The sequence below is a fragment of the Pogoniulus pusillus genome, chromosome 25 (assembly GCF_015220805.1).
Source record: "Pogoniulus pusillus isolate bPogPus1 chromosome 25, bPogPus1.pri, whole genome shotgun sequence".
NCBI classification, from domain to species: domain Eukaryota; kingdom Metazoa; phylum Chordata; class Aves; order Piciformes; family Lybiidae; genus Pogoniulus; species Pogoniulus pusillus.
Genome location: NC_087288.1, coordinates 8142560 through 8169918, shown reverse-complemented (window position 1 = coordinate 8169918; position 27359 = coordinate 8142560). Strand labels below are relative to the sequence as shown.

Sequence of the window (27359 nt, the reverse complement as noted above, 5' to 3'; positions counted from 1 at the left end):
AGCGTAGCAAACACACTCACACCCAGCCTTAGGCACCAGCACAGCAAACACACTCACACTCAGCCTTAGGTACCAGTACAGCAAACACACTCACACCCAGCCTTAGGCACCAGCGTAGCAAACACACTCACACCCAGCCTTAGGCACCAGCACAGCAAACACACTCACACTCAGCCTTAGGTACCAGTACAGCAAACACACTCACACCCAGCCTTAGGCACCAGCACAGCAAACACACTCACACCCAGCCTTAGGCACCAGCGTAGCAAACACACTCAAACACAGCCTTAGGTACCAGCGTAGCAAACACACTCACACCCAGCCTTAGGCACCAGCACAGCAAACACACTCACACTCAGCCTTAGGTACCAGTACAGCAAACACACTCACACCCAGCCTTAGGCACCAGCACAGCAAACACACTCACACCCAGCCTTAGGCACCAGCACAGCAAACACACTCACACTCAGCCTTAGGTACCAGTACAGCAAACACACTCACACCCAGCCTTAGGCACCAGCACAGCAAACACACTCACACCCAGCCTTAGGCACCAGCACAGCAAACACACTCACACCCAGCCTTAGGTACCAGCACAGCAAACGCACTCACACCCAGCCTTAGGCAGCAGCGTAGCAAACGCACTCACACCCAGCCTTAGGTACCAGCACAGCAAACACACTCACACCCAGCCTTAGGCACCAGCACAGCAAACACACTCACACCCAGCCTTAGGCACCAGCACAGCAAACACACTCACACCCAGCCTTAGGTACCAGCACAGCAAACACACTCACACCCAGCCTTAGGCACCAGCACAGCAAACACACTCACACCCAGCCTTAGGCACCAGCACAGCAAACACACTCACACCCAGCCTTAGGCACCATCACAGCAAACACACTCACACCCAGCCTTAGGCAGCAGCGTAGCAAACACACTCACACCCAGCCTTAGGCACCAGCACAGCAAACACACTCACACCCAGCCTCAGGCACCAGCACAGCAAACACACTCACACCCAGCCTTAGGCACCAGCGTAGCAAACACACTCAAACACAGCCTTAGGTACCAGCGTAGCAAACACACTCACACCCAGCCTTAGGCACCAGCACAGCAAACACACTCACACTCAGCCTTAGGTACCAGTACAGCAAACACACTCACACCCAGCCTTAGGCACCAGCACAGCAAACACACTCACACCCAGCCTTAGGCACCAGCACAGCAAACACACTCACACTCAGCCTTAGGTACCAGTACAGCAAACACACTCACACCCAGCCTTAGGCACCAGCACAGCAAACACACTCACACCCAGCCTTAGGCACCAGCACAGCAAACACACTCACACCCAGCCTTAGGTACCAGCACAGCAAACGCACTCACACCCAGCCTTAGGCAGCAGCGTAGCAAACGCACTCACACCCAGCCTTAGGTACCAGCACAGCAAACACACTCACACCCAGCCTTAGGCACCAGCACAGCAAACACACTCACACCCAGCCTTAGGCACCAGCACAGCAAACACACTCACACCCAGCCTTAGGTACCAGCACAGCAAACACACTCACACCCAGCCTTAGGCACCAGCACAGCAAACACACTCACACCCAGCCTCAGGCACCAGCACAGCAAACACACTCACACCCAGCCTTAGGCACCAGCACAGCAAACACACTCACACCCAGCCTTAGGCACCATCACAGCAAACACACTCACACCCAGCCTTAGGCACCAGCACAGCAAACACACTCACACCCAGCCTTAGGCACCAGCACAGCAAACACACTCACACCCAGCCTTAGGTACCAGCACAGCAAACACACTCACACCCAGCCTTAGGTACCAGCACAGCAAACACACTCACACCCAGCCTTAGGCACCAGCACAGCAAACACACTCACACCCAGCCTTAGGCACCAGCACAGCAAACACACTCACACCCAGCCTCAGGCACCAGCACAGCATACACACTCACACCCAGCCTCAGGCACCAGCACAGCAAACACACTCACACCCAGCCTCAGGCACCAGCACAGCAAACACACTCACACCCAGCCTCAGGCACCAGCACAGCAAACACACTCACACCCAGCCTTAGGTACCAGCACAGCAAACACACTCACACCCAGCCTTAGGCACCAGCACAGCAAACACACTCACACCCAGCCTTAGGCACCAGCACAGCAAACACACTCACACCCAGCCTTAGGTACCAGCACAGCAAACACACTCACACCCAGCCTTAGGCACCAGCACAGCAAACACACTCACACCCAGCCTTAGGCACCAGCACAGCAAACACACTCACACCCAGCCTTAGGCACCAGCACAGCAAACACACTCACACCCAGCCTTAGGTACCAGCGTAGCAAACACACTCACACCCAGCCTTAGGCACCAGCACAGCAAACGCACTCACACCCAGCCTTAGGCACCAGCACAGCAAACACACTCACACCCAGCCTTAGGCACCAGCACAGCAAACACACTCACACCCAGCCTTAGGCACCAGCACAGCAAACACACTCACACCCAGCCTTAGGTACCAGCGTAGCAAACACACTCACACCCAGCCTTAGGCACCAGCACAGCATACACACTCACACCCAGCCCGAGGTACTAGCACAGCAAACACACTCATACTGAGCCTAAGGCACAAGGATATCAAAAGTCTCTGATTTTCCTGCATCTGTGCCCTCTGTTCAGTTGTCAAACAGCAGCACTGCAGGATCGGTGCAGTATTTGCATGCACAGAGGGCAGCAGAGAGAGTGGCGAGTTCAGCTTGTGGACACACCTCTCATCTCCATTCCTGCCTTGAAGCTTGGCAGGCTTCTTTCTGAGTCCAACCCGTCTTAAGGATTGCTTTATCCACAGCACGCTCAGCTCAGTGAAGAGAAGTATGTGCACACCTATTTCTATCTCACATTTTACACAGTCAAAACTCCAAGGAGTATAAAAAGATTTGGATACATACACAAAGGATCTTACTTACCCACCAGTCCTTGACAGAGATCAAGCTGCTTCCTGTTGGCAGCATAAAACACTGGACTTCGGTGCAGAGCCTGGGAAGCAGACAACCAGAACAAAATGGGAGAGTCGAGTTAGCAAGGTGAGCTGGTTTAGCTTGAAGTCAAGGACTTCTTGTGAGTAGAGCTTCTCATTCATGGATTACATCAGGTTAGGGACCCACAGAGGTCATCTTGTCCAACCCCCCTACACTCAGCAGGGACACCTCCAGCTAGATCAGGCTGCCCAGGGGCACATCGAGTCTTATCTTGAATGGCTTCAGGGATGAGGCCTCAACCACTCCCCTGGGCAACCTGTTCCAGCATTTCACCACTCTCATGATGAAGAGCTCCCTCCTGACGTTCAATCTAAGTCTCCCCTGCTTCAGTTTCAAACCACTGCCCTTCATCCTATCGCCACAGATCCTTCCAAACAGTCCCTCTCCAGCCTTCTTGTAGGTCTCCTTCAGATATTTAAATGCAGCTCTAAGGTCTTCTTGTTGACCCTCCTCTGGACCCACTCCAGCAGGTCCCTGTCTCTCTTGTGCTGAGGGCACTAGAGGTGGACACATCACTCCAGGTGAGGTCTCACCAGAGCAGAGGGGCAGAATCCCCTCTCCATCTGCTGGCCACACTGCTTTTGCTGCAGCTCAGGCTTCCATTGGCCTTCTGGGCTGCAAGTGCCCATTGTTAGCTTGTGCGCAGCTTCTCACTCACCAGGTACCTACAAGTCCTCTTCTGCAGGGCTGCTCTCAATCTCCTCATCCCCCAGACTATACTGATATTGAGGATTGCCCTGACCTAGGTGCAGGACCTTGCACTCCCACAGGGAAACTGAGTGAGTTCGTTGTCCAGGATGCAAAACCCTTAGGTGACACAAAACACTTCTTCTGCCTGTTCCACGCTTTCTAAATCCTTAGAGTCCCTTTGTCCCAGGCATTGTTCTGTTGCAGATATCACTCTAATGTTACCATGTGCTCTGGCTAACCTGACACAAGCTTGGGTACACATTTGAGCTTGGCCTAGACTAAATTTGGTCCCTGACATAAGGCAGTGGTGCTCAGATGCATCACCACTGCTTTCCACAAACTCCTGGCTGAGAAGACAACCCTTCAGGCCTGCCAGTCCTGGTTCTCCATGATTACTGACAAGTTCTAGCCAGAAGAAGCTATGCTGTAAAATCATTACTGTTCAGACTTTCAGCTAACCTGGCAGATGACTCCTTGACCTGACTGACAATAGAACCACAGACTAACTGATGGCTCCTACAGAAGTTCCTGTTGCTGTGACAAGAATGGATCTGTGAATAATTATTCAGACAGAAATTATGTTGTTATTTTTCCCCCTTCTCACAAGTGCCTGTGGGGTTAAATTAATAACCTATGTGTCAAACTTACGTTTCACTCTAACGACCTACAAATTGCTCAAGCTACTTTTCACACTGTTGGCATCCCCTGGAGGCAGCAATGGAGAAATGGCAAACCCTGAGAAGGCAGTTACAGTAATTAGACACCAGCCTCTATCCTTGGTGAATCTGGGTGTTCAGTTTTGCAGGTCATTAGTCACAGATGCAGCAAGCTACAAGCCTGCAGGCTGAATGACAGTCTCAGCATTTCCTCTGCAGCACAGGGACTGAAGGAATGAAAGCATTCATCCTCAGAGAACCTTTGCTGGGCTGAGTTGGGAATTCAGAGATAACAGCAGCCTTCTTCTTCAGGCAAGCTTAGAGCAGCAGAACAGTGGACTACATAGAGAAGAGGTTTCATGTCCATTCCAATACCTCTGGGGTGAAAGGACATCTGAAGGGCTTTGTAGATGCCAGGACTCGTGTTGACTTTTCCCTTCCAAATACCTCTATGCTAACACAGCTGCCTCAGCTGCATTGCCTGGCACAGTCCAGCTCAGCCTCCCGAGAACTGCTCTCTCCCTCCACCTGCAGATCCTGACTTAGCACAAACCATCTGTGAGGCTGAATTACATATGGGAGTGGAACATCTCCCTTCTGAGGAGACGCTGAGGGAGGTGGGTCTCTTCAGCTTGGAGAAGAGGAGACTCAAGGGTGGCTCATTCATGTTTATGAAGATGCAAAGGGCAGTGTTAGGAAGATGGAGCCAGGCTCTGCTCAGTAGTGCCCAGTGGCAGAACAAGAGGCAATGGGTGCAAGTTGAAGCACAGGAGTTTCCATGTGAGCATAAGGGACAGCTTCTCACTGAGTGTGCCAGAGCCCTAGGGCAGGTTGTCCACAGAGGTTATGGAGTCTCCTCCTCTGCAGGCATTTAACACCCACCTGGATGTGCTCCCGCGTGACCTGCCCTAAGTGATCCTGCTCTAGCAGGGGGGTTGTTCTGGATGATCTTTAGAGGTCCCTTCCAACCCCTAACATTCTGTGATGAACTCTGCTGCTACTCCCAAGTTCTCCTGCTTGCTTTGCAAGTATCTCTCCATCTCAGGGATTATCACAAATGTTGCAAGAACTCAGCCTTTCTACAAAAACTGGCTAAATATGACAGCTAGAAAACAACTTAGCTAAGCGATGCTATCTGCTACAATATCCAACAGAATTCCCTTACAGACAGGGTAAGGTAAGGACTCAGTGCTACTGCAATTCCCAGATAATTCCATACCTTGCTTGCAGGAAGATCTGACTGTCAATAGCTGCACAGCAGCTCAGTAAGAACAGAACTGCCACTGTTAGTAACAGAGCTTATCTAGCAGTGCCAGGGCTGCCAGACTTGCTATCTATCCATTTGTTATGAGAACCTGGTCTGTGAGCAGCCCTTGCAACCAGGTGTCTCTTGCTGTGATGCCCAGTTTAAGCATGAGATACCAGTAAAGGCCAGGCCTTGAAAATATGAGTACAAGTTAAAAAACACAGAGGCCCCAGAAATAGAAACCACCAACTGAGTGATAGCCAATTACTGGTTATGGCAAAAGCTCAACCTTGACAGTTGGGAGAAGATATCTCTAAGTACAATAGACCAAAGAGTAAGACAAGGCCCCTGTCCTGTCCTCCCAGACTTGTTATCTACTTGTTATGAGAATGTTCTCTGTGGCCAGCCTTTGCAACCAGGTGTCTCCTGTGACATCCAATTTAAGCATGGGATCCCAGCAAAGGCCTTGGAAATAGGGCACAAGCAGAAAACAGAGGCTCCACAACTAAAAACAGCTCAGAGACTGATGGCAAATTACAGCTGTAGAAGAAGCTCAACCTTGAGAGCTGAGAGAAGATAGCTCTAAGCAGTGCAGACTAAATAGATAAGCAGGAAACCCCCATCCCAACGAGATAAGGCACCTGTGCAAGCAGCAAGTCCAGCATCACAGAAGTATGTGGTCTGTGGGAGAGGGGTCAACAGTTAAGAACTGGCTAGAAGCTTAGCTTCTAAATGGACAAGATCTGAAATTTTGGGAGAGGGATCATCAACATGAGAATTGCCATCATGGGATCACAGTGGGATCTTAAGAGGAAAGGCTGAGAGACCTGGGGCTGTTCAGTCTGGAGGAGAGAAGGCTGAATGTCTACAAATATCTGCAGGGTGGCTGTCAGAAGGATGGAGCCAGGCTCTTTCCAGTGACACCCAGTGATAGAAGGAGAGGCAGTGGACTTGATCACAGGGAATTTCATTTCAACAGGAAGAGAAAACTTCTTTACTGTGAAGGTGCTGGAGCCCTGGAGCAGGCTGTTCAGAGAAGTTATGGAGTCTTCTTTGGAGATCTTCAAAACTCACCCAGATGTGTGACCTGCCCTAGGTGATCCTGCTTTAGCATGAGGGTTGGACTTAATGGTCCCTTCCAACCCCAAACATTCTGTGGCTGTGAGCTCCAAGTACAGTGGCCTGCACCTCTCCTTCCCCTGCTTTCCTGGCCTGCTCTGAGCATTGCTGGATATAAATTGAACAAGGCTGGTCATGATTTGGGGCAACAAATGCTTCAAAGGCATCAAATTCCATGTACCCCAGTTTCCCTAATGACAGGTGATACAAAAACTGTCATCTCTGGAGAAAGAGAACTCCTAAATTAAAGTCTAAGAGTACCTTGGCCAGTGCTGGTTACCAGCTGTAAAAAGTTCTCTTACACCAGAGCACCCCCTGCAAGTCACTTACATGTGGCCTCTTCCACTGTAAATTCTGGGGTAGCTTCTTCAGCAGCGCTCCTGTTCCAATAGAGCTGATGTGAGCAGGGAAGTTATCATCTGTGAACAGGCATTTGTCCTTCAGGCACATCTCCAGCAAGGCCTGGTAGCTCTGCTGGATGGGTGGGGTGTGCTTTTGAAAGATATTCCTGCCTAAAGGCACAGGTGATGTCTTTTTCTTCAGGCATGGCAGAAAAGGCATGGTGAGGTTCAGGGTAATGCCAGGATAATGTTCAGCTCTGAAGATTCTGCAGGGATCTCACCCCACACCGTCCTGCTGGAAACTCCTTGTTGCTTGGAATGAGGTGTGTCTTCTCCAGAAGAATGCCTGATCATTAAAGTAAATGTAAGAAGTCTATTTCATAATGGCTTTTGAAACTCTTTTCTTTAGCTAGTGGGAGAGCGTGGGATCCCATCCAATTCTCATCTCATAAGGGGAACATGGAGCTGCTGGAGAGGAGACAGAGGAGGCTACTAAGATGAGATCAGAGGGCTGGAGCAGCTCCCTCGTGGGGACAAGCTGCAAGAGATGGGGTTGGTCAGCCTCAAGAAGAAAAGGCTCCATGGAGACCTTACAGCATCCTTGCAGAACCTGAAGAAAGCTAGGGAGGGACTTTTTACAAGGGCTTGTAGTGATAGGATGAGAGGAAATTGATTGAAGCTTGAGGAGAGTGGGTTTAGACTGGAGAGAAAGAAGAAATTCTTTACAATGGTGAGACACTGGAACCTGGGAACTGTTTGCCCAGGAACGTTGTGGATACTCCCTCTCTGGATGTGTCCAGGGCCAGGGTGCAACCTGTTCTAGTGGAAGGTGTCCCTGTCCATGGCAGAGAGCTTGGAACTAGAGGGTCTTTAAGGTCCTTTCCAATCTAAACTCTTCTATGTGTCTATGAATCTCTGAAGCTAGCATCTATCACTGCATTTTCAAGGCTTTACAGTGACTGTAAACCTGAGTGAAATCAACAGGAGTGACTTCCCTAACTTTTACTGGAGCTTTGAAGCCATGGACATGGCTATTTCCAGTCTCTCTGGACTATTTAGGCTCTCCAGTATATTATCATGCCATGCTGCAACATGAACGACAGTCTTTAGTCAGTCACATTCTGGCTTCTGGACATTCTCCCTCGAAATACATAAAACAGAATCCTAGAATAGCTTAGGTTGGAAGGGACCTCAGAGATCACCTACTCCATCCCCCCTGCCGTGAGCAGGGACACACACAGCTAGACTTGGTTGCTCAAGGCCTCATCCAACCTGGCCTTGAACATCCCCAGAGAGGGAGCATCCACAGCCTGTTCCAGCATCTCACCACCCTCATACTGAAGAACTTCTTCCTAAGATTCAGTCTAAACTTACTCTTCTTCAGCTTCAAACCATTCCTCTTGTCTTGTCTGTAGACACTTAGGAAAAGTCCCTCTGCAGCCCTCCTGTAGGATCCCTTCAGGAACTGGAAGGCAGCTCTAAGGTTCCTCTGGAGTCTTCTTTTCTCCAGGCTGAACATCCCCATCTCCCTCAGCCTATCCTCATAACAAAGGTGCTCCAACCCCTGGATCATCTTTGTGGCCCTCCTCTGGTCTCACTCCAAGAGCTCTGTGTCCTTCATATGATGGGGACATCAGAACTGGATGCAGTATTTGAGGTGGGGTCTCAGCAGAGCAAAGGGGCTGAACCCACTACACTCTGATGGTCACACACCTCTCAATCCAACCTAAATGCAAATGAAATGAGAGGAAATTAAAATGAAATAAAAACAAAATATTACAAAATATAGCAAGAAAAACCAAAGGCCAACCAAAAAAAAGAAAAAGAATGGAACATGTTAGGTGACACAAAGCCATTGCTAACAACCTCCCAATGGCTATTTTGCCCTTTTTGCCTCATTTTGGCAAATGATACAATCTCCCCCAAGAGATCACATTCCATCTTGATGATTCTCACAGATTCACACATGGAATTGCATGCTGAGATTATTTTTTTGCCTTGCAACATTCAAGACAGATGTTTCTCATCCCCTCCCACTGAAAATAGCAGAGTGATTTCATGGCCCCTTTTAAATATAAGGAGCTATACTAAATGTCAGCAGCCATCACCTTTTGCTTTAAGTGGTGGGCTCCTGGCAGAAACTGTGATTAAAATCTCAGTAAGTAAATCACAGCCATCGGTGGGAACAAGAGGATCATAATCACAGCCTTCTCCTTACACTGTGGACTAAAGACATGAATTGGAATGCAAAGATCAATCAGCATAATGACACAGTATTTGGAAGATCTCTCTGCAAAGGAGTCTCCCTGAGACTCAATATTACTGCCTCGAGCACCCTAGGAAGCTGGTCTCGGTGAGGAACCAGTTAATTGTTACCCCAGTGGAAGCTGAAGGTCACCAGCATTCCCTGTGAGAAACTGCACAACTGCAGCTTGCTCTGTCCTCCCATACAGCGTTCTCCTTTGTTATCAGACCACCTGATCCACAAAGCTTGATCCTCAAGGGCAACCAGGAAAAAAAAACTTCAAAATATAACTATGGAACAAAAAAAAAATCATTCTTTTTTCTTGCACAGGAGACATTTCAGACTTGAAAAAGGGATTTAAGTGCCTAACAACTTGCCTACTTTTCTTCTGCAGATGAAAAATTCTGTCTGCCTCCAGACCTTGCCTTTTTACAGCCACTGACCTTCACAGCTCCAAAAACCTGAGCAGCAGACAGAGCAATAGATTTAAGAGGAAGAAAACAGCCTGGAGATTGGCTGCCCTTTATGTAAGAAAGACAAACCATATAGGAAGAATTTCTCATTGTGCTGCTCCCCAGGAAAGGAAGCGGTGAGCAACTGACATTGAGTTACACTGAGAAGTGAATACTTCAGACTTGATTTTTGTGTGTGCAGGGTGTCCAGAATGCCTGATAAAAACATTTCACCAGCTCTCACCTCAATCTGGTGTTTATTTGGAAAGGAACTAAACCTTAGAGATAGGCCTTGAAACCCTGAGATAGTACTTTAAAAAAGCCCAATGCTTTCAGATTTGGAGGTTTACATCACAGAATCATAGATTGGCTCAGGTTGAAAGGGACCCTCAGAGATCATCTACTCTAACACCCCTGCCATGGGCAGGGACTCCTCTCAACTAAACTTGGTTGCACAAGGCCTCATCCATCCTGGCCTTAAACAACTCCAGGGAGGAGATATCCACAACCACTCTGGGCAACCTATACCAGAGTCTCACCAGCTGAAAACTTCTTTCTAAGATCCAGTCTAAACCTACTCTTCCCCAGCTTCAAACCATTCCCCCTTGTCTGGTTGCTGGACACCTTGATGAAAAGTCCCTCTGCAACTTTCCTATAGGCTCTCTTCAGGTATTGCAAGGCATCTCTAAGGTCCTCCTGGAGTCTTCTCTTCAGGTTGAACAACCCCAGCTCCCTCAGCCTATCCTCATTGCAGAGGTGTTCCAGCCCTTGCATCATCCTTGTGGTCCTCCTCTGGACTCACTCCAACAGTTCTATGCCCTTAGGCTGGGGACACCAGAACTGGACACAGTACTCTGAACATGAAGCCTTGAAGAAACTCAACCAGCAGCCCTGCCTGTACCAATGTGTGTTGAGAGTCAACAATGCAGCTAGTTTGCCTGTTCTGAAAACCTTCCAGGCGGAACTGCCTGCAGGCACACTGCTCTAAAACCTTTTCCCCATTTCCTGGCAATCTTCTAACAAAAGATGCAACGAAGCATTTTATCTGTCAGCAACAGTCACTGCTTAGACAGCTACCAGGTGTCCCATCTCATCTTTTAACCTTCTGCCTGGTGGCAGTCATGTGCAAGAGCAAGCGCAAGATACAGTTCCACACCAGTAGCCAAGGTAGACCTGGAAATCACTTGTGCTCCACTCCACACTGTTACAGAAAACAGGCTGAAATGGTGTTCCACCATGGCCTTCGGCATGGGCAGAGCAAAGTGAGTGCAATTAACACTCTTCCAGCAATTAACACTTCAAAGCAAAAGCAGCCAAGTGGAGCAGACAGAGGTTAAAAGCTTTAGACAGAAGCCAGGAACCAGTAGAATCATAGAACTGTTTGGGTTGTAAAAGACCTCTAAGGTCATTGAGTCTTAACCAGTAGGTTGTGTGGATTTGATTCTCTCTTCTCTGCTTGTTCCCCTAGCTAGCAGGTTTGCCATATAATACAAGTCCTTGTACACTATGTTCTCCCCTGATCTTTTTCTCAACACCTTAGAGGAGTTGTTCTTAAATCTTGAAATGGGAATCTGAAGAATCCACAGAAAATATTTCACTTTTAATATAAGTAATTGGACCATGAAAGAATTCTTCAGCAGCCTCATTCTTTGTGAAGAGAACTCACCTCAGGCAAAGCAGGACAATGGGCAACTTCAGGGCTAAACCTCTGGCCCTGGGCAGCTTGATCTAGTTGGAAGTGTCCCTGCTCACTGCACAGGGGTTGGACAAGATGACTTTTAAGGGTGTGGTGAGTTAGGAACTTCACACACAAACACACATATGCACTATTTGAATTCACCAGATCAGCTCAGATGGGCTAGAAGTAAGAGAATCATTGAAATCATAGAATCAACCAAGTTGGAAGAGACCTCCAAGCTCATCCAGTCCAACCTATCACCCAGCCCTGTCCAATCAACCAGACCATGGAACTAAGTGCCTCACTGCAAAGCCAGAGTTACAAACATGTATATACAATATATTTACAAGTAGTTACTTGTGCAACTAACACAGAAATCCAAACTCCCTCCCAGACAAAGAAACTGCCCAGAAGGGGCTCAAAGCCTCTCTCTTTCTCTCTCTCCCAGACAGACGTTTGCAATCAGCAAAGCTTACTTGTTATCTGTTAGTGGAAGGTATTAGAGTGGAGTAAAGGGGATGTGAAAGGGAGAAGCATCCCAGAGCAGAGAGAGATAAATTATTTACCTTTTGTCTTTTTATGCCTTTCAGCAAACCAATGACTGATACAGACTTTATTTTCTTTTTACAACCAATGATCTAATTTCTCTCATTAAAATATCCCAATTGGCCTCAAACCAGCACAGAGGGTCCCTTCCAACCCAGTGCAATCTGTGAATCTAAATGTGGAGCTGACAAAGCTCAGCCCAGCTCCTCTGATTTAACAAAGGCAATTTGCATCTGAGCTGAGGAACCTCTCCTAAGTGTGTGCAACAGAGCAAACATTTGCGTCCCATACAACAAATGTTAGGGTGAGCAGAACTAACAATGCAGGGCCATCTTTTACAGCAGGACAGCAGCTACAGAAATTAGCAGTGATTATCACACAGAATCACAGAATGCCAGGCTGGAAGGGATCCCAAAGATCATCTCCTCCAATCTTTCTAGGTAATATTGTAGTTGCAATGATCTGGCCCAACATCCTGTCAATCTGAGTCTTAAAACCGTCCAGTGTAGGGGAATCCAGTGCTTCCCTTGGGAGATGATTCCAGTCTCTAACTGTTCTCAGAGTGGAAATGTAACTGCATTAGTATGAAAACAGCACTGGCAGGTACAAGCTTGAGTCTTTCATTAAACATAGTGTTGTAGTTTAGAAATAAAAGCTCAAGCCCAACCCCCATTCTTCCTGTGGGCTTTTTTAGCACAGAGAAACATCCTGTGAAAGAGACACTGAAGTGTGTTTTCTCACAAAATAAATGGGCATAAAGACAGGTGGAGGACTTCACCCTGTATTTTATGTGCATAGATCATGGTCCACAAAATTGTTGGACACCTTCTGTTGTTAAAATTTTTAAGGCCAAGCAGTGAACCTGCCCCTGAGCCCTCTTCTGTTGTTAATGAAAAGTCTGTAGTAAAAATGCCTGGATGGCTTCAGAACTCCAAACAACGTCTCTCTGAGCAAAGACTCATTGTTAAAGACTCTAAGAATTTAAAATGCTTGTTCTTTCCATATAAGTTGTCCAAACTACCACAAACTCAGTGGTAAAAAGAAAATCCCATTTACTCAGGATCTGTCCTTTTAGCACTCAAGGTTACAACATCGAATCGTAGAATCAGTCAGGGGTGGAAGTAGCCACAAGGATCATCTAGTTTCAACCCCCCTGCCATGGGCAGGGACACCCTACCCTAGGTCAGGACATCCTATTTATAATGATCCTAATCACAGTGTCACAGAATGGTTTCGGTTGGAAGCAACCTCCAAGTCACCTAGTCCAACCCCCCTGCAGTCAGCAGGGACAGTCTCCACTAGATCAGGCTGCTAAGAACCTCGTTGAGTCCAACCTTGAGTACTCATCTCCAGGGTTGGGGCCTCAATTACCTCCCTGAGCAACCTGGTCCAGTGTTCCACTACCTTCATAGTACAGAACCTGTTCCTAACATCCAATCTATATCTGCTCTTCTCATTAGAGAACCATTGCCCCTTGTCCTACCACTGTAGGCCTTTGTAAACAGCCTCTCTGCAACCTTCTTGCAGGCCCACTTCAGCTACTGGATGACTGCTTTAAGGTCTCCCTGAAGTCTTCTTTTTCCCAGGATGAACAGTTCCAACTCCTTCAGCCTATTCCCATAAGGGGGGTTCTCCACCTCCCCTATCTTTGTGACCTATTCCATTGAGCCCACGTGTCTCTGGAGTTGATGGCTTCAGAATTGAACAGAATACTCCAGATGAGGTCTTACCAATGACTGATTCTGACTGTTCACAAATCCTGTTAAAGCTGACTGAAACTTGCAATCTGTGCAGAATACTTTGGAATCAAGCATCAGCTGAACCACCCCTAAACAGCAAACCTGAGAGGACAAGGGTGCACAAAACCTGTGTTAGCTAAACCACCAGCCTGTGTTCCCAACCATTGAGCAGGCAGAACCTTTGGAGCTGAGACATGCAGGGCAGCTGCCTGGGCTCATCTAGATGCTTTACATCACACCATTCTTCTCAGGTTTGCTGATATGAACTTTTTGCCTTTCCCTTCAATGCTTCCAGATCACAGAATCACAGAATTTCTCAGGTTAGAAAAGACCTTTGAGATCATTGAGTCCAATCATTAGTTTCACACTGACAAGTCTCTGACCAAATCAAATCCTCCAGCACAACAGCTGATCACTACGAATCGCTATGGTTGGAAAGGACCACCAAAGAACAGCAGCAGCTGCTGCATTCAGCAGGGCCACCAGGGTAGTGTAATTAATACACCCATCTGGTCCTCAGAGGGCAGATTCAACTCAGCACCCCTGGCAAATCCTAACTCTGTGCTAGCCACAAATGGCTGCTCAACGCCAGCACCAAATCCTTCTACACAGCACTTGGTGTTTGATGTCCTACCTTCTCCAGGTGAGTCTTCACAGTGAAGGGTAATTGTTCCACTGGCAGAGATACCTGCTGCTTATAAATAGCATCTGTGTGATCTCTACCTATGTGTACTTATATGCAGGAGGGAGTATTTCTGTCTTGCCTACGTAACCTGAGAGCCAGTCTTAACCTGTCAAGCTCCGTGGTAGAAGCAGGAGGAGGGCAAGAATGTCTGTTGAGTAATGGCAGAACACTTCTGAAGAACCTAAAGCAAAATGTTCCTCAGAAGACATGAAAGGACAGGTCAGGCCATCAGGCAGACTACTCTTTGACTCACCCATCACAGCTTCCTTGTTTAGTTAGCCGCTGGCTTACTCCAAGCACAAAGTTCCACATTTCTTCATCTGTCACTGCCAAGGTAGAACAGAAAGACGTGCTCAGCTGTGTCTTAAGACATTTGAGCAGGATTTCTGCTCTCAGGTAAGAAAAAAAACCCAGAAAGGAAATACCCTCAACCCAACCCCTGCATTTTCTCAGAATGCAGGGGTCCATGACAGCCTCTCCACTTTGTCAGTCACAAAATCCTAATGATTCCTAAAGAAACCCAAATAAAACCAGTTAAGTAAAGCCCAAGGGAAGTACACATCCTGTGATAGAGACAGTCAAAAACCATCCAAGAGTCAGAGGATCACAGAATCACAAACATTAGAGGTTGGAAGGGACCTCCAGAGATCGCCTAGTCCAACCTCCCTGCCAAAAGAAGGATCACCTAGGGTAGTCCAAACAGCATCCAGGTGGGTTTTGAAAGTCTCCAGAGACTCAAACTCCACAACCCCCTTGGGCAGCCTGTTCCAGTGCTCTGTCACCCTCACGGTAAAGAAGTTTCTCCTCGCATTGAGGTGAAACCTTCTATGTTCAAGTTTGCATCCATTGATCCTTATTATTGTGCACCACCAAAAGGAGATTGGCACCATCCTCTTGACAGCCACCTCTTGGATATTTATACATCGATCAGATACCCTCTCAGTCTTCTCTTCTCAGGACTCAACAGCCCCAGGTCTCTCAGAAGCCACCAAGGACAATGAAGGGCTCAGAGGACTTTTACTTCCAGCACTACCATAGACATGACACAACTCAGGTCCTCTGTGTGCAGGACACACTTCTTCTGTCATGCAAATTGAAGAAACAAACCTTCTGAAGGCAAAAAGGCCACTGTATGCAAATTATCCAGCCCGACATTCTCTATTTTGGGTGGCACTTGTGGCACTTTCTTCCACCCCAGACAATGAAGGAGTAAGAGCAGCATGGAGAGGATAGTGAAAAGGACTCTCTGTGTGCATATATGAAGCCATATGGGACCAACGATAGGAGAAACATAATGGGCAACAAGGATGCTCAGAGGGCTGGACCACCTCTGCTATGAGGACAGGCTACAAGAGCTGGGGCTCTTCAGCCTGGAGAAGAGAAGGCTTCAAGGAGACCTTGTAGCAGCCTTTCAGTATCTGAAAGGGTCCTACAGGAAGGCTGGGAAGGGACTATTTACAAGGTCTTATAATGGCATGACAAGGAGTAATGGGTTTAAACTGGCAGAGGAAAATTCAAAGTGGATGTTAGGAAAGGGTTCTTTACAGTGAGGATGGTGAGACACTGGCACAGGTTGCGCAGGGAGGCTGTGGATGCCCCCTCCCTGGAGGTGTTCAAGGCCAGGTTGGATGAGGCCTTGAGCGACCTGTTCTAGGGGGAGGTGTCCCTGCCTACAGCAAGGGGTTGGAACTGGATGAGCTTTGAGGTCCCTTCCAACCTAAACCATCTATGATTATATGAAAGACTTTGGAGAAGCACACAGGAGCAGTGAGGGCAGGAGAGGAAGGCAGCAGCCTTCTGAGTTGTAAAAGCAGAGCAATGAGTGAGAAGGCATAGAAATTACTTTATTCCTAAGCCACATGGCAACAGCATGTGCTCAAGAAGTTTGGTCCAGCTGAAGCAGACGAAACTCTCCTTCCCTTACCAAATCAGTGTACTTGGTTTATTCTGGTTGCCTCCTAGGCCTTCCTTTCCCTCCATCCCTGCCCCACAAACCCAGCTATACCCTGTTGAACTCATCACTACCTGAACTTTTGACACTGTCTGTTTGGGTTTCTTACTTAGCAATGAACAAACAGTGATAGCATCTGCACTGGCAGGAAGTTAAGGCTACTGAACTCCACTGCTCCCACAGCCTTCTTTAAAACACTGTCAAAGTGTTACTGGACCAACTGAGTCACCACCTGCTTTCAAACTAGATGACTTGCTAAGGTACCCATCCTCAGGTGATCATTTGGAGGAAGTAAACCTGTCCAACCTAAAGCAGGAGGAGAAAAGCAAACACAGAGGTCATCATGACTGAATCTCACGTGAAACAAGTTTCAGTTGTATAAGATTCTGTTTCTCACTCACAATTAGGTTTCGTTTTGAATGCAAACACTGCATTGCTTAGTCCAGCTCCATTTGCTTCCTGAAAAGTGGAAGTGAATCTTCCCCAAAAAAGCCTGTGCTGGGTGACAGAAGAATCCAGCTAAGTGACTACCAATGATACTACCAACAGCAGAGACACAACAGAGAAAATACAGGCCTGAAAGTTTGATCTGTCACCCCTGGAGAGAAGGAAGGAAGTTGCAGTAAGGTGGGGTTGGTCTCTTCTCCCTGCTATCAGGTGATAGGATGACAGGAAATGGCCTGAAATTGTGCCAGGGGATGTTTAGGTTGGAAATTAGGAAAAAATTCTTTCCTGCAAATAGTGATCAGGCATTGGAACAGGCTGCCCAGGGAGGTGGTGGAGTCACCACCCCTGGAGGTGCTCAAGAAATGTGTGGATATGGCACCTGGGAATGTGGCTTAATGGCCGTGGTGATGTTAGGTCATGGTTAGACTCAACCTGAGAGGTCTTTCCCAACCAAAACAATTCTATGATTTAGAGAGATGATTCTGGCACTTCACTTTGCTGTGGTGAGACTTTGCCTCGAGTACTACATCCAAGTCTGAAGCCCTTAGCAGAGGACTGACACAGACCTGATGGAGGAGGGCCACAAGGATGATTGGTGGGAACTGAAACACCTCTGCTATGAGGACAGGCTGAGGGATCTGGGCTTGTCAGCCTGGAGAAGAGAAGGCTCCAGGAAGACCTTGAAGCAGCCTTCCAGTAGCTGAAGGGGGACTGCAAGAAGGTTGGAGAGAGACTGTTTACAAAGACCTGCAGTGATAGGACAAGAGGCAATAGTTCTCTAATGGGGAGAGCAGTTTTAGACTGGATGTTAGGAACAAGTTCTGCACCATGAAGGTAGTGGAACACTGGACCAGGTTGCCCAGGGAAGTAGTTGAGGCCCCAACCCTGGAGATATTCAACGTGAGGCTCAACAAGGCTATGGGCAACCTGATCTAGTGGAGGATGTCCCTGCTGACTGCAGAGGGGTTGGACTGGATGACCTTTGGAGGTCCTTTCCAACCCAACCCATTCTGTGATTCTACAGCAGAGGAAAGCAGCAGACACCATCAGCATTAGTGCTGCAGGAGAGAAGGTTTTGTGCAGAGCTGTCAACAGAGAGCTTTTGTATTTGAATGGCTCAGACATTTTCAAGGAAAAAACAACATCTTTCTCCCAGCAGTAAGAGTTTAAATGAAAAAAAGAAAGATAAACACTGTTTGGGGAAAGAAAGGGGGAAAAAGTGAAATATTTCATCAGTTTTCATCTTTTTTCTGCTTTCAAAGTTTAAAAATGGTATAAAAAAACCCAGCCTAAAGATCAAACAAGATCAATCTGTCCAACAGAAAAGCATCTCAAAACATTCCTAAGGCATTAAAAGGAAGAAACACTGAAAACAGATTATAATTTTCAGTACAGATTCTGGCAGAAAGAAAATCCTAATTATACTCCAAATTTCTCTTCCTCCTTGTACTTCCCTTTGGTTTTGATAAGTTCTCTGCTTCAAGGTAAAAAGAGCCCTTCAGGAAGTCAGCTTTGCAGAGAGAAATGGCTGAGAAAAGAGCCTGAGAAGTGAATGAAATCGTGCAGTGTTTGTGAATCACCTAAAAAATGCCTACAAAAACTGTCAAGCTTGTTTGGTTGTGACCTGCCACAGTGACAAAGAGTTTCAGAAGAAACTCTTCCAGGCAAGAAACATTTTGGGGGGGCTATTTGGACCTCAGGTATACATATTTATGATTAGTGCAAGTTAATGATTGATATATTCTCCTCTTGTAAATGTAGACCAAGTGTGCCTCTGCTGTACCTGTTGTAGGCAGCTCCCACAGCCTGCACCACTGAAACCTTGCTTTCCTCCCCCATTCATTGCATTCAGGAAGGGCATCAAGGTGGCCTGGAGAGATTTACAATCAAAGGCTTCCTGGTCTGACCTTTCCTTGGCTCTGAGGATATGACAAGCAAGCACCACAGAGACTCCATATATAGCTGTAGAAATACCAGAAAGGCACTGGAGGAGCACAGCCCTTAAATGGCAGAACTATCTAGATGAAAGCAAATTTATTGATGTTTTTCCCCAGCTAAATTAGGAGTTCTTGCCAAATTGTGTTGGTTTTTACAGGGCCTTTCATTTTCAGGAGTTTCCACTTGAAAGGAATCAAATTCTTACAGCAGAAAGTCTCTATGAAACTAGAGAAATAAGGAAAATTAGTCTTAAGGAAGGTTTGAAACATTATCTTGCAGTTTCAGAGCAGCTTTAGGCATTGGCAGGGAAGTGGAGAAGCCTGACCTTCAGAAAACACAGCCAGCTTGTTGTTTTCTCCCAGAAGAAGAAAACTGGTCCCTGGAGTCATCACTCACACTTCATGGGTCAAATCATGCCACAGGGCATGCAAGCACATGGGATCACACAGTGGGGAGAGCCAGGCAAAGGGCTGCTTGGGCAGCCAGAGGCACAGAAAGGGACCCGGATTGTTGTCCAGGCGCGCAGGGCAGCACGCACTTGTGAGTACCTCCCTGGCCCCTGAAAACCAACCACTGCCAATGCACTGCTGCCTCTGCTCCCCTGCCTGCAAACGGCTGAGAAAGGGCAGGAGCCCACCACACATCAGGACCACTTCCCAAACTGCCTCTTGCTACGTTGCTCAGACAGAACCACAGAATGGTCTGGGTTGGAAGGGACCTCCAAAGTTCATTCAGTCTGAACCCCTCTGCAGTCAGCAGGGACATCCTCCACTAGATTAGGTTGCTCAGAGCCCCATCAAACCTCACCTTAAATATCTCCAGGGGTGGGGCCTCAACTCCTTCCTTGGGCAACCTGTTCCAGTGTTCCACCAGCCTCATGGTGCAGAACTTGTTCCTAACATCCAATCTAAGTCTGCACTGCTCTAGTTTGAAGCCATTGCCCCTCATCCTATCACTGCAGGCCTTTCTAAACAGTCCCTCTCCATCCTTCCTTTAGCTCCCTTCAAGTACTGCAATGTCACTATTAGGTTTCCTTGAAGCCTTCTCTTCTCCAGGCTGAACAACCCCAGGTCCCTCAGCTTGACTTTGCAGCATAGCTGCTCCAAGCCCTTCATCATCTTTGTGGCCCTCCTCTGGACCCGCTCCAACAAATCAATGTTCTCCCTGTGTTGAGTGCTCCGGAGCTGGACACAATACTCCAGGTGAGGTCTCACCAGAGCCAAGTGGCAGAATCATCTCTCTGGATCTGCTGGCCAAGCATCTTTTGATGCAGCCCGGGATGTGATTTGCCTTCTGGGGTGCAAGCTCACACTGTCTGCTCACCTCCAGTTTCTTGTCCATCAGCATCCCCAAGCCCTTTTCCACAGGGCTGCTCTCTATGGGATGCCTCCGGACCTGCTAGAACAACTTGAAGGATAGAGTGGTTTGGAGATCTTTAAGGGAAAATGCCCTGCTCTGCCCTAGCTGCTCAGTGGTGCCTGCAGAAGGGCACTTGGCAGCTGTCACAGAAACAGAATCGTTTCAGCTCGAAAAGACCTTTAAGATGATTCAGTCCAACCATTCTCTAACGAGGCTGGGGCTGAATCATGTCCCTTGGCACCACATCTCTGCCTTTTTATACACCTCCCTGGGGAGGCTGTTCCAGTCTTTGAGAACCCTTTTGGTCAAGAAGTGTCTTCTCATCTCCAACCCAAACCTCCCCTGGTGCGACGTGAGGCTGTTTTCTCTCCTCCTATCACTTGCACTTCGGGAGGAGAGATGAAACCCCATCTCACCACAACCTTTCAGGTTACTGTCTCTATCTTTTTTCATGTAGAAGGTCTCCCTTCGGCCTTCTCTTCTCCTGACTGATGGAAGCACAGAAGAGCAGAGAGAGAAACTGATTTCCCTGTCTCACCATAAGTGATGAACTCTCCTGCCGAGTGCCTCCTCATCTCTGCAGGCCCCCGGGCAGTGACGGGATGCAGCAGTGCAGACGGGTCACTGCTCTGGAGAAGGTCTGGGGACCCAGCTGGGCGCGGCAGGGCTCAGGCACAGCAGCGCTCAGGCACAGCAGCGCTCAGGCACAGCCGATTCCCCGCCAAAGCCTCACCTCCAGGCCTTCACCTCAAAGCGAAGCGAGCAGCAGGATAAAATGGCGACCGAGCCGCACCGCCTCTGGGCGGCCGCCCGGCGGCGCTGTGGTACGCTGCGCCCCCTCGCTTTCCCCAGCTCAAGATGGCGGCGCCCGGCGCGGCTTCACCCGGCTCGCTGCGCGGGCGGCGCCTGCCAGGAGCCGCCGCCTTCCGCCGCCGGCCCGCTTCCGGGAGCGCCCCCTTTAAACGCCGCCGGCCCGCTTCCGGGAGCGCCCCCTTTAAACGCCGCCGGCCCGCCTCCGGGAGCGCCGCCCTTTAAACGCCGCCCGCCGCACGCCGCGGGCGCTGCCGCCGCCGCCCCTCTCGCCCTGCCTCCGCGGCATGCCCACGCCGGCAGCCGGCGCCGCTCCTCTGTGGCCGCGAGGGAAAACGGCTGTAGCATCCTCCCGCGGGCGCCTTTCTGTGGCCGAAGCCGCCGGTGCGGGTCGCGAACGGGAAGGCGTCTCTCGCGGGTGGGTGTCGGAGCGGAGCGAGGCCTGCCAGGCCCTGCCCCGGGCCCCACCGCTCGCCCGCCTGGCCCGAGGGGGCATGCGGGCTTAGCCCAGGCCGGGAGCCAGCACTGCCTGCCGCAGCCGCCGCCCCCACGCCCCAGTCTCGTTGGTCGCTGCGGGCCTGGCGTCAGGTGGCTCCAAAATGTTCAGCTGGCTGGGCACGGATGACCGCCGGAGGAAAGATCCCGAGGTGTTTCAGACGGTCAGCGAGGGCCTGAAAAAGCTCTACAAAACCAAGCTGCTGCCCCTGGAAGAGCACTACAAGTTCCACGAGTTCCACTCGCCGGCCTTGGAGGATGCCGACTTCGACAACAAGCCCATGGTGCTCCTTGTGGGGCAGTACTCCACTGGCAAGACCACCTTCATCAGGTAACGCTCGACTAACTGCCTTCCCCACGGGCATGCCGTCATCCTCCATGCCTGTGGGCCCTGGGGGGGCAGAAGGGGTCCCAGGACCCCTCTTATGTTTCGTTGCCCATCTACAGTTTTGAATTGAAAGCCACCTCCACTCAGACTCAGAGTGCTCTTCACAGGCGCCGGGCGCTGTGAGCTCGCCCATTAAACACCAACGTGGCAAGAAGTAGCCCAGCGCAGGCAGGACATTAGATGTGAGTCATTTGGGGCCCTCTTGTCCGTTCGGAGTGCAGAGGCTGCGGGAAGCCTCGCACAGGGTATCCTGTCGCTGCTTGGGTCAGGGTAGCCCGTGTAGCAGCTACTGGTTTCAACTGGATGTAGGTTTTGGGAGGTGGGGCAACCTATGGCCTGGAGAACTCTGAAGTGATCGTGTTAAACGCGTCTGTCTCTTATATGTGTGCCTCTTCTCTGCGCTGTGCCCCTCTGCTTAGAGCCTGCTGTGAGAAACGTGTGCACAAGAGAGACCTGCCCATCTTCGGGACTCCAAAAGCAAGTCCCTGCTCTGCTCAAGTGCTAGAAGCAGCAGGTTCATTGCTGACTGTAAAGAAAAGCTGAGAAGAGAGGGTTAAACTTTTCCAGCTGGACTCACTTACAGGGAATCTCTCTTCAGCCCCACTCCTAGTTCAACTTGCAGCAGCCTCTCTCGTGGGATCATAGCTGAAGTTGTGCTGTCTGTGTTTCCTATGTGATTCATAAGCTTAGTGTTAAATTCCAGCCTTTTCTTGGTGTGGCTGTGCTGAAATCTGCAGAATTACCCCAGTGTAACTCTGGATACGAGCCCCAAGGAGCCGGCCCTTTGTTCCACCAGCATTTCTTGGCGGAGGAGGGAGCTGTCGAGAGTCGAGACCTATGAATCAGATTGCCTGTACCTCTTAAGGAGTGACCTTGAAAAATGCAGAGGGTCTTTTTTGTGTGCTGGGAGATTCCTGTTACTTAATGCCCCAGCCAGGAGCCAAGAACAAAGTACATTTCTGCTGCCTTGTCTCGTACCTGGCAAACAAAGTTTAAGGGTCAAAAGGCATTTGTCAGGTGAGCAGGTCAGGTAGATGGTGAAGGAGCGTGAAGTGCCCCAGGAAGCGTTTGGCACGTTGTGGGAAAGGGAATTGTTTCTCTGAAAAATCTGGCTAGCTTGGTTAGCATAACTGCCTGATTCCACTCCAGGTCTGTCTCCTGTACCTTGGTACCAAACTTATTTGAAAGGCTTTTTTTGTCCTCTGGGTTACTGATGTTCAGAGCAGAATCTCTCCTGAACACAAGCAGATTGCTGGTTGTGTAACTAGAGCATCTCTTCCTAGTGCTTCTCTGGATTGCCAGCATCAGCATTTCCCCTGCAGTTTTTACCTGCATGCTGGTCTTAGCAGAGACTTTCTACCTTTGCTGCTCTATTCAGTAAAATAGTTTTTTTCTGTAAGCTCGAGTTCCTTTTTCAAGAAGTTTTGACGTTTAAAGCATGTTTCAAGCAAAAGGAGATTGAGTCTTCACTCGTGGAATGGCAGCAAGCTCTTTGCTCTGCTGTCAGCAAGCTCATCTGAGCTTCTCTTTCACCACTGCATTGCATTCGTGCTTGTATCCTCTTCTGCCAGCTGCTTCTGTGCACAGGGCTGGGATGAGCCTACCCAAAGGCTATGGTGATCAGGAGCTGCTGCTCTACAGGAGTACAAAATGGACCTGAGAAGCCTTCCAAAAAGGCAGTCATCTTTGTGCAAAATGGTGCATAAGAAGGTGAAAGTTAAGGCCCTGGGGTTCTCCAAGAGTTCCCTAATAGTAGGACTGTGAGGTTGTATTACTCCAGTATGTTCCCAAACAAAGGCAGGAGGTGCCAGAGAACTGAGTGTTGCTCCTGGTAGGCTTCCAGTCTGAGTTTGCAGGCACAGGTCATTAGAGAGCTGGGATAAGCAGATTAGCATCCAGAGTTACTGTGGGAAGGCAGGAAGGAGTTAAAGGAGACTGGGGGAGGAAGAGAGAGGGGAGACAATCATTTTGACTTGGTGATAGAGTGAAGTAAGAAGCAGCCTCTGGACATCTATAATTTTATCAGGTGGGAGATAATTAGTGTTATCCTCACATATCCATTCCACTCTTACATTACATCCTGCTTGTGCTGCCTTGCAATTTAGAGAGATGACTTAATGCCACTAAATGCTGTTGTGGAATGAACTCAGTGCCAGGCCACCATTAAAAAAAAAAACAGGCAAAGGACCATAATCACCTGCCTGAGGTGGGTTTATCTCCCAGGTATTTCCTTGGGAAATATGAGGTAAAACAAACCTAAGCTGCAGCATCTTGCAGTGAGGCACCCTTCTTGCCAGGAGCTGGTGGCAGAAGGAAGGTGGTCAAGGTCAGCAGTGAGAAACATTCCTAGAGGCAGAGGTGGGGAGGAGAGTGATTAGTCTGTGTGGGTTAAACCCAGCAAAGCAGGACAGGAGCACTGGCTTGTTTTCAGTGGAACCAGGATGTTTTCTGTTCTGCCTTCAGGGACCCAGAGAACGGAGCCTTATTCTGCTCTCTGAAAGATGCAGTGTTGCTAACTGCAGCTTTTCCATTCCTGTTTCCTGCTGTATCCTCTCTTCTTGTTCATTCCCATTTCTCTTCGCAGCATCCATTTGGCTGAGACTTTTACAGCAGGGCTGGAGTCTGAAAGGATGTGGTGGCAAGGACAAGGCAGCACCTCTACTACCTGGGAATATCTGACAGCCATGGCAGGATGTCACTGAAGTCTTTATGATGTTATTGCTTTTTATGTTTCCTGTAAGAGGGTGGGAGTGCAGGACAGAACCTTTCTCTGCCAAGTAACTTAGATTCCATGGTCTTTTCTAAAAATAATCCTGGCCCCTGTCCAGCCATCCTGCTAATAAAATAAACAAGCCTGCCAGAGCCCTACTAGCTGTCAACATGGCTTGCTTTTCTGGTGTAGCCATGCTTTCCTCCTGCAGCTAATCATTTACACGTCCTGGCCTCTCCAGGCTGTTTGTCACAGGCTACTTGCTGAGCTCTGGCATGACCTCCCTGCACAGCCCTGCACCTTTCATCTCTGCCTGCACCAGGCAGTTGTCACCATTTCCTCCTGCTCTGTCCTCCTTCCCTTTCCCTCTCTGCATCACCTCTGCTGCCACACACAGCGGTATCCTGCATGACTCATCAGGTACAAGCAGCCCCTTCTCCCACATCCTGCAGCGTCCTGCCCAGAGAGCCAGGGATCTCCTTGCCTATCTCCTATGCCGTTTCAAACCTGCTTGAGAAAGGAGACCTCAAGCCAGTCTGGCGCTAATGCAGCTTTCCTGTCCTTGTCCCTAGTCTTTGTGAGGGACAGGCTTGAAGTAAGGCATAAAGCATGATGCCTCCAGCCACGTACCAACTCCAAACACTTCTCCAGAAAAGCACACTGGTCATGAGAAAAAAACCCTCTTGCCTACTGCTCTCTGCAGGCTTCCCCAGCCTAGCTGGAGGTCACTCCCTCGAGCCCTTAATCACAGTGTTAGGGGTTGGAAGGGACCTCAAAAGATCATCCAGTCCAACCACCCTGCCAGAGCAGGATTACCACCTCTCTGGGCAGCCTGCTCCAGTGTTTTGGCACCTTCACAGTGAAAAAGTTTTTCCTTGTGTTCATGTGGAACCTCCTCTGCTCCAGCTTACACCCACTGCCCCTTGTCCTGTCATTGGATAACTGATCAGAGCCTGGGTCCATTCTCCCAACACTGCCCTAAACATGAATGAGCCCACCCCTCAGGCTCCTCCAAGCTAGAGAGACCCAGCTCCCTCAGCCTTTCCTCAAAAGGGAGATGTTCCACTCCATCTTAGGGGTTGTTCATTGGATTCAGACAGTTTCCTGAGGCCCTTCTTGAGCTGAGTGGGCCAGAACTGGACACGATATTTTAGCTGCAGCTTCACCCAAGCAGAAGAGATGGGGAGAAGAACGTCTCTGCACCTACTTGCCACGCCCCTTCTAATAAACCCCTGGATGTCATTGGCTGCCTTGGCCACAAGGGCAGATTGCTGGCTGAATAGTAATGTCCATCAGGATCCCAATGTCCCTTTCCTTTTTGCTGCTCTCCAACAGGTCAGCCCCCAACCTGTCCTGGTCCCTGGACTTGTTCTTTCCCAGATGCAAGACTACACTTGGTCTTGTATTTCATTCAGTTGCTCTGAGCTGCTGATCAGGGAGAAAGGCACAATTTGCTGGCAGGGGAAATAGTTCACTGTGGTGTTTTCCACAGCTATTGTTTGCTTTTCTCTTCCCAGAAATCCCCACAAATGTGACAACTTCGTGTGTTCTCTAGCTTGCTTTTGTCAGCAGAGGCAGCCTGTGTCAGTGGCTAGCAGAAGTGCCTTCCTCCATCAGACAGTGTCAATAAATCCCTTTGTGTTTGTCCTGTGTACAATGAGATTCTTGTGCTTCAGACATCCTGCTTGCAGAACACACCCAGTCTCCCAGAGAAGCCTTGAAATCGATGCTATGATGCTAGGCAGTGCAGAGCTTCATCACTCTGATTTCACACCACTTGTTGCACATTAGGTCAATTAACATTGGCTTAGAGCTACTTCTGGATGAGAGCTCTTGTCAGGAAACAGCCTGGCTACAGGAGGGGTGTTGCTGTTTGTGCAGGACTTCTGCTTAGACTTTCTTGTACGATGACAAACAAAACTCAAAAGCTACCATAATGCATGTCTGTCTCAAACCTGTAAAAACCAAGCAGGTGGCTGTTATGGCAAGGCTGTGACCTGGCACAGGGATAAAGGGCTGGTTCTCAAAAGCACTTCACTTGCTGCATTTCACAGTTGTTATCACTACCTGTTTCTTTTCTCTGCAGTATTTGCAAGAGGAGAACCCAAAGGCTGATTTCTAAGGATTCAGTGAATAACCATCTCTAGATCACTCTTATGCTGCCAGACCAAAAGGAAAGCACAGGCAGGAGCAGAAGAAGGCTCATAACAGCAATTAACATTGCAGCAATGTCCATCAGGGGCCAATGTTTCTGGATTGCTATCCAGGAGGACTGAGCTTAATTTCCATAGCCTGGCCAAGTAACTTCTAACCTAACAAATGGTTGTTGCAGTGTAAAGAGCTTTCCAGGGAATGGAGCCAAGAACATTCATATGATAGTCTACAGGGCCCTTGATGGGACAAAAGCAGCTCCTCCTTGTTCTCAGCTGCTTCAAGCTAGAGAAGAGTCACTGTAGCTGCCAGGAAGATGTATTGTGATCACTAGCCAGGGGTTTGGCACACACCAGCATTAGCTGCAGTCTGCTTTTGTAAGGTAATGACCCACTTTTATGGGAAAGCTGAAGGGATTCCTGCATAGACTTTAGGTGGATAGGAGGTATCCACCCTAGTGTAGGCAGTCAGAGGTCTGCTCCCTTCCTAACTCCTTCTGGGATCATTTCAGGGTTTTGGTAACTGAGATGAAACTGCTGTTTCATCTCAGAGTTCCTTCCATTAAGAGAATTTCTGATGGCGCTCTGGTGAGTGCAGGACTTGGAAATCACTTTGAATGGAAGATAGAAGAAAAGGGACAAT

The 27359-nt window shown here is 48.9% G+C and overlaps 2 protein-coding genes and 1 long non-coding RNA gene across 3 annotated transcripts in view; 1 reads left to right on the top strand and 2 right to left on the bottom strand.

Moving 5' to 3' along the window:
* CAPN14 (calpain 14) overlaps window positions 1–7393 on the bottom strand; it is a 33985-nt gene extending 26592 nt beyond the window's left edge. Inside the window, exons 1-2 of the mRNA XM_064164064.1 lie at window positions 7113–7393; window positions 3000–3069 (exon numbers count right to left, since the gene is read on the bottom strand). Coding sequence (XP_064020134.1) covers window positions 3000–3069; window positions 7113–7343 — 301 coding nt within the window. The 5' untranslated portion in view covers window positions 7344–7393. The remainder of the gene's footprint in view (window positions 1–2999; window positions 3070–7112) is intronic.
* Window positions 7394–21198: 13805 nt separating this feature from the next.
* Window positions 21199–27359, top strand: part of EHD3 (EH domain containing 3) — a 34850-nt gene continuing 28689 nt past the window's right edge. The window contains exon 1 of the mRNA XM_064164334.1: window positions 21199–21799. Coding sequence (XP_064020404.1) covers window positions 21573–21799 — 227 coding nt within the window. The 5' untranslated portion in view covers window positions 21199–21572. The remainder of the gene's footprint in view (window positions 21800–27359) is intronic.
* Window positions 25140–27359, bottom strand: part of LOC135186546 (uncharacterized) — a 49284-nt gene continuing 47064 nt past the window's right edge. The window contains exon 3 of the long non-coding RNA XR_010307015.1: window positions 25140–26521. This is a non-coding gene — a long non-coding RNA (uncharacterized LOC135186546). The remainder of the gene's footprint in view (window positions 26522–27359) is intronic.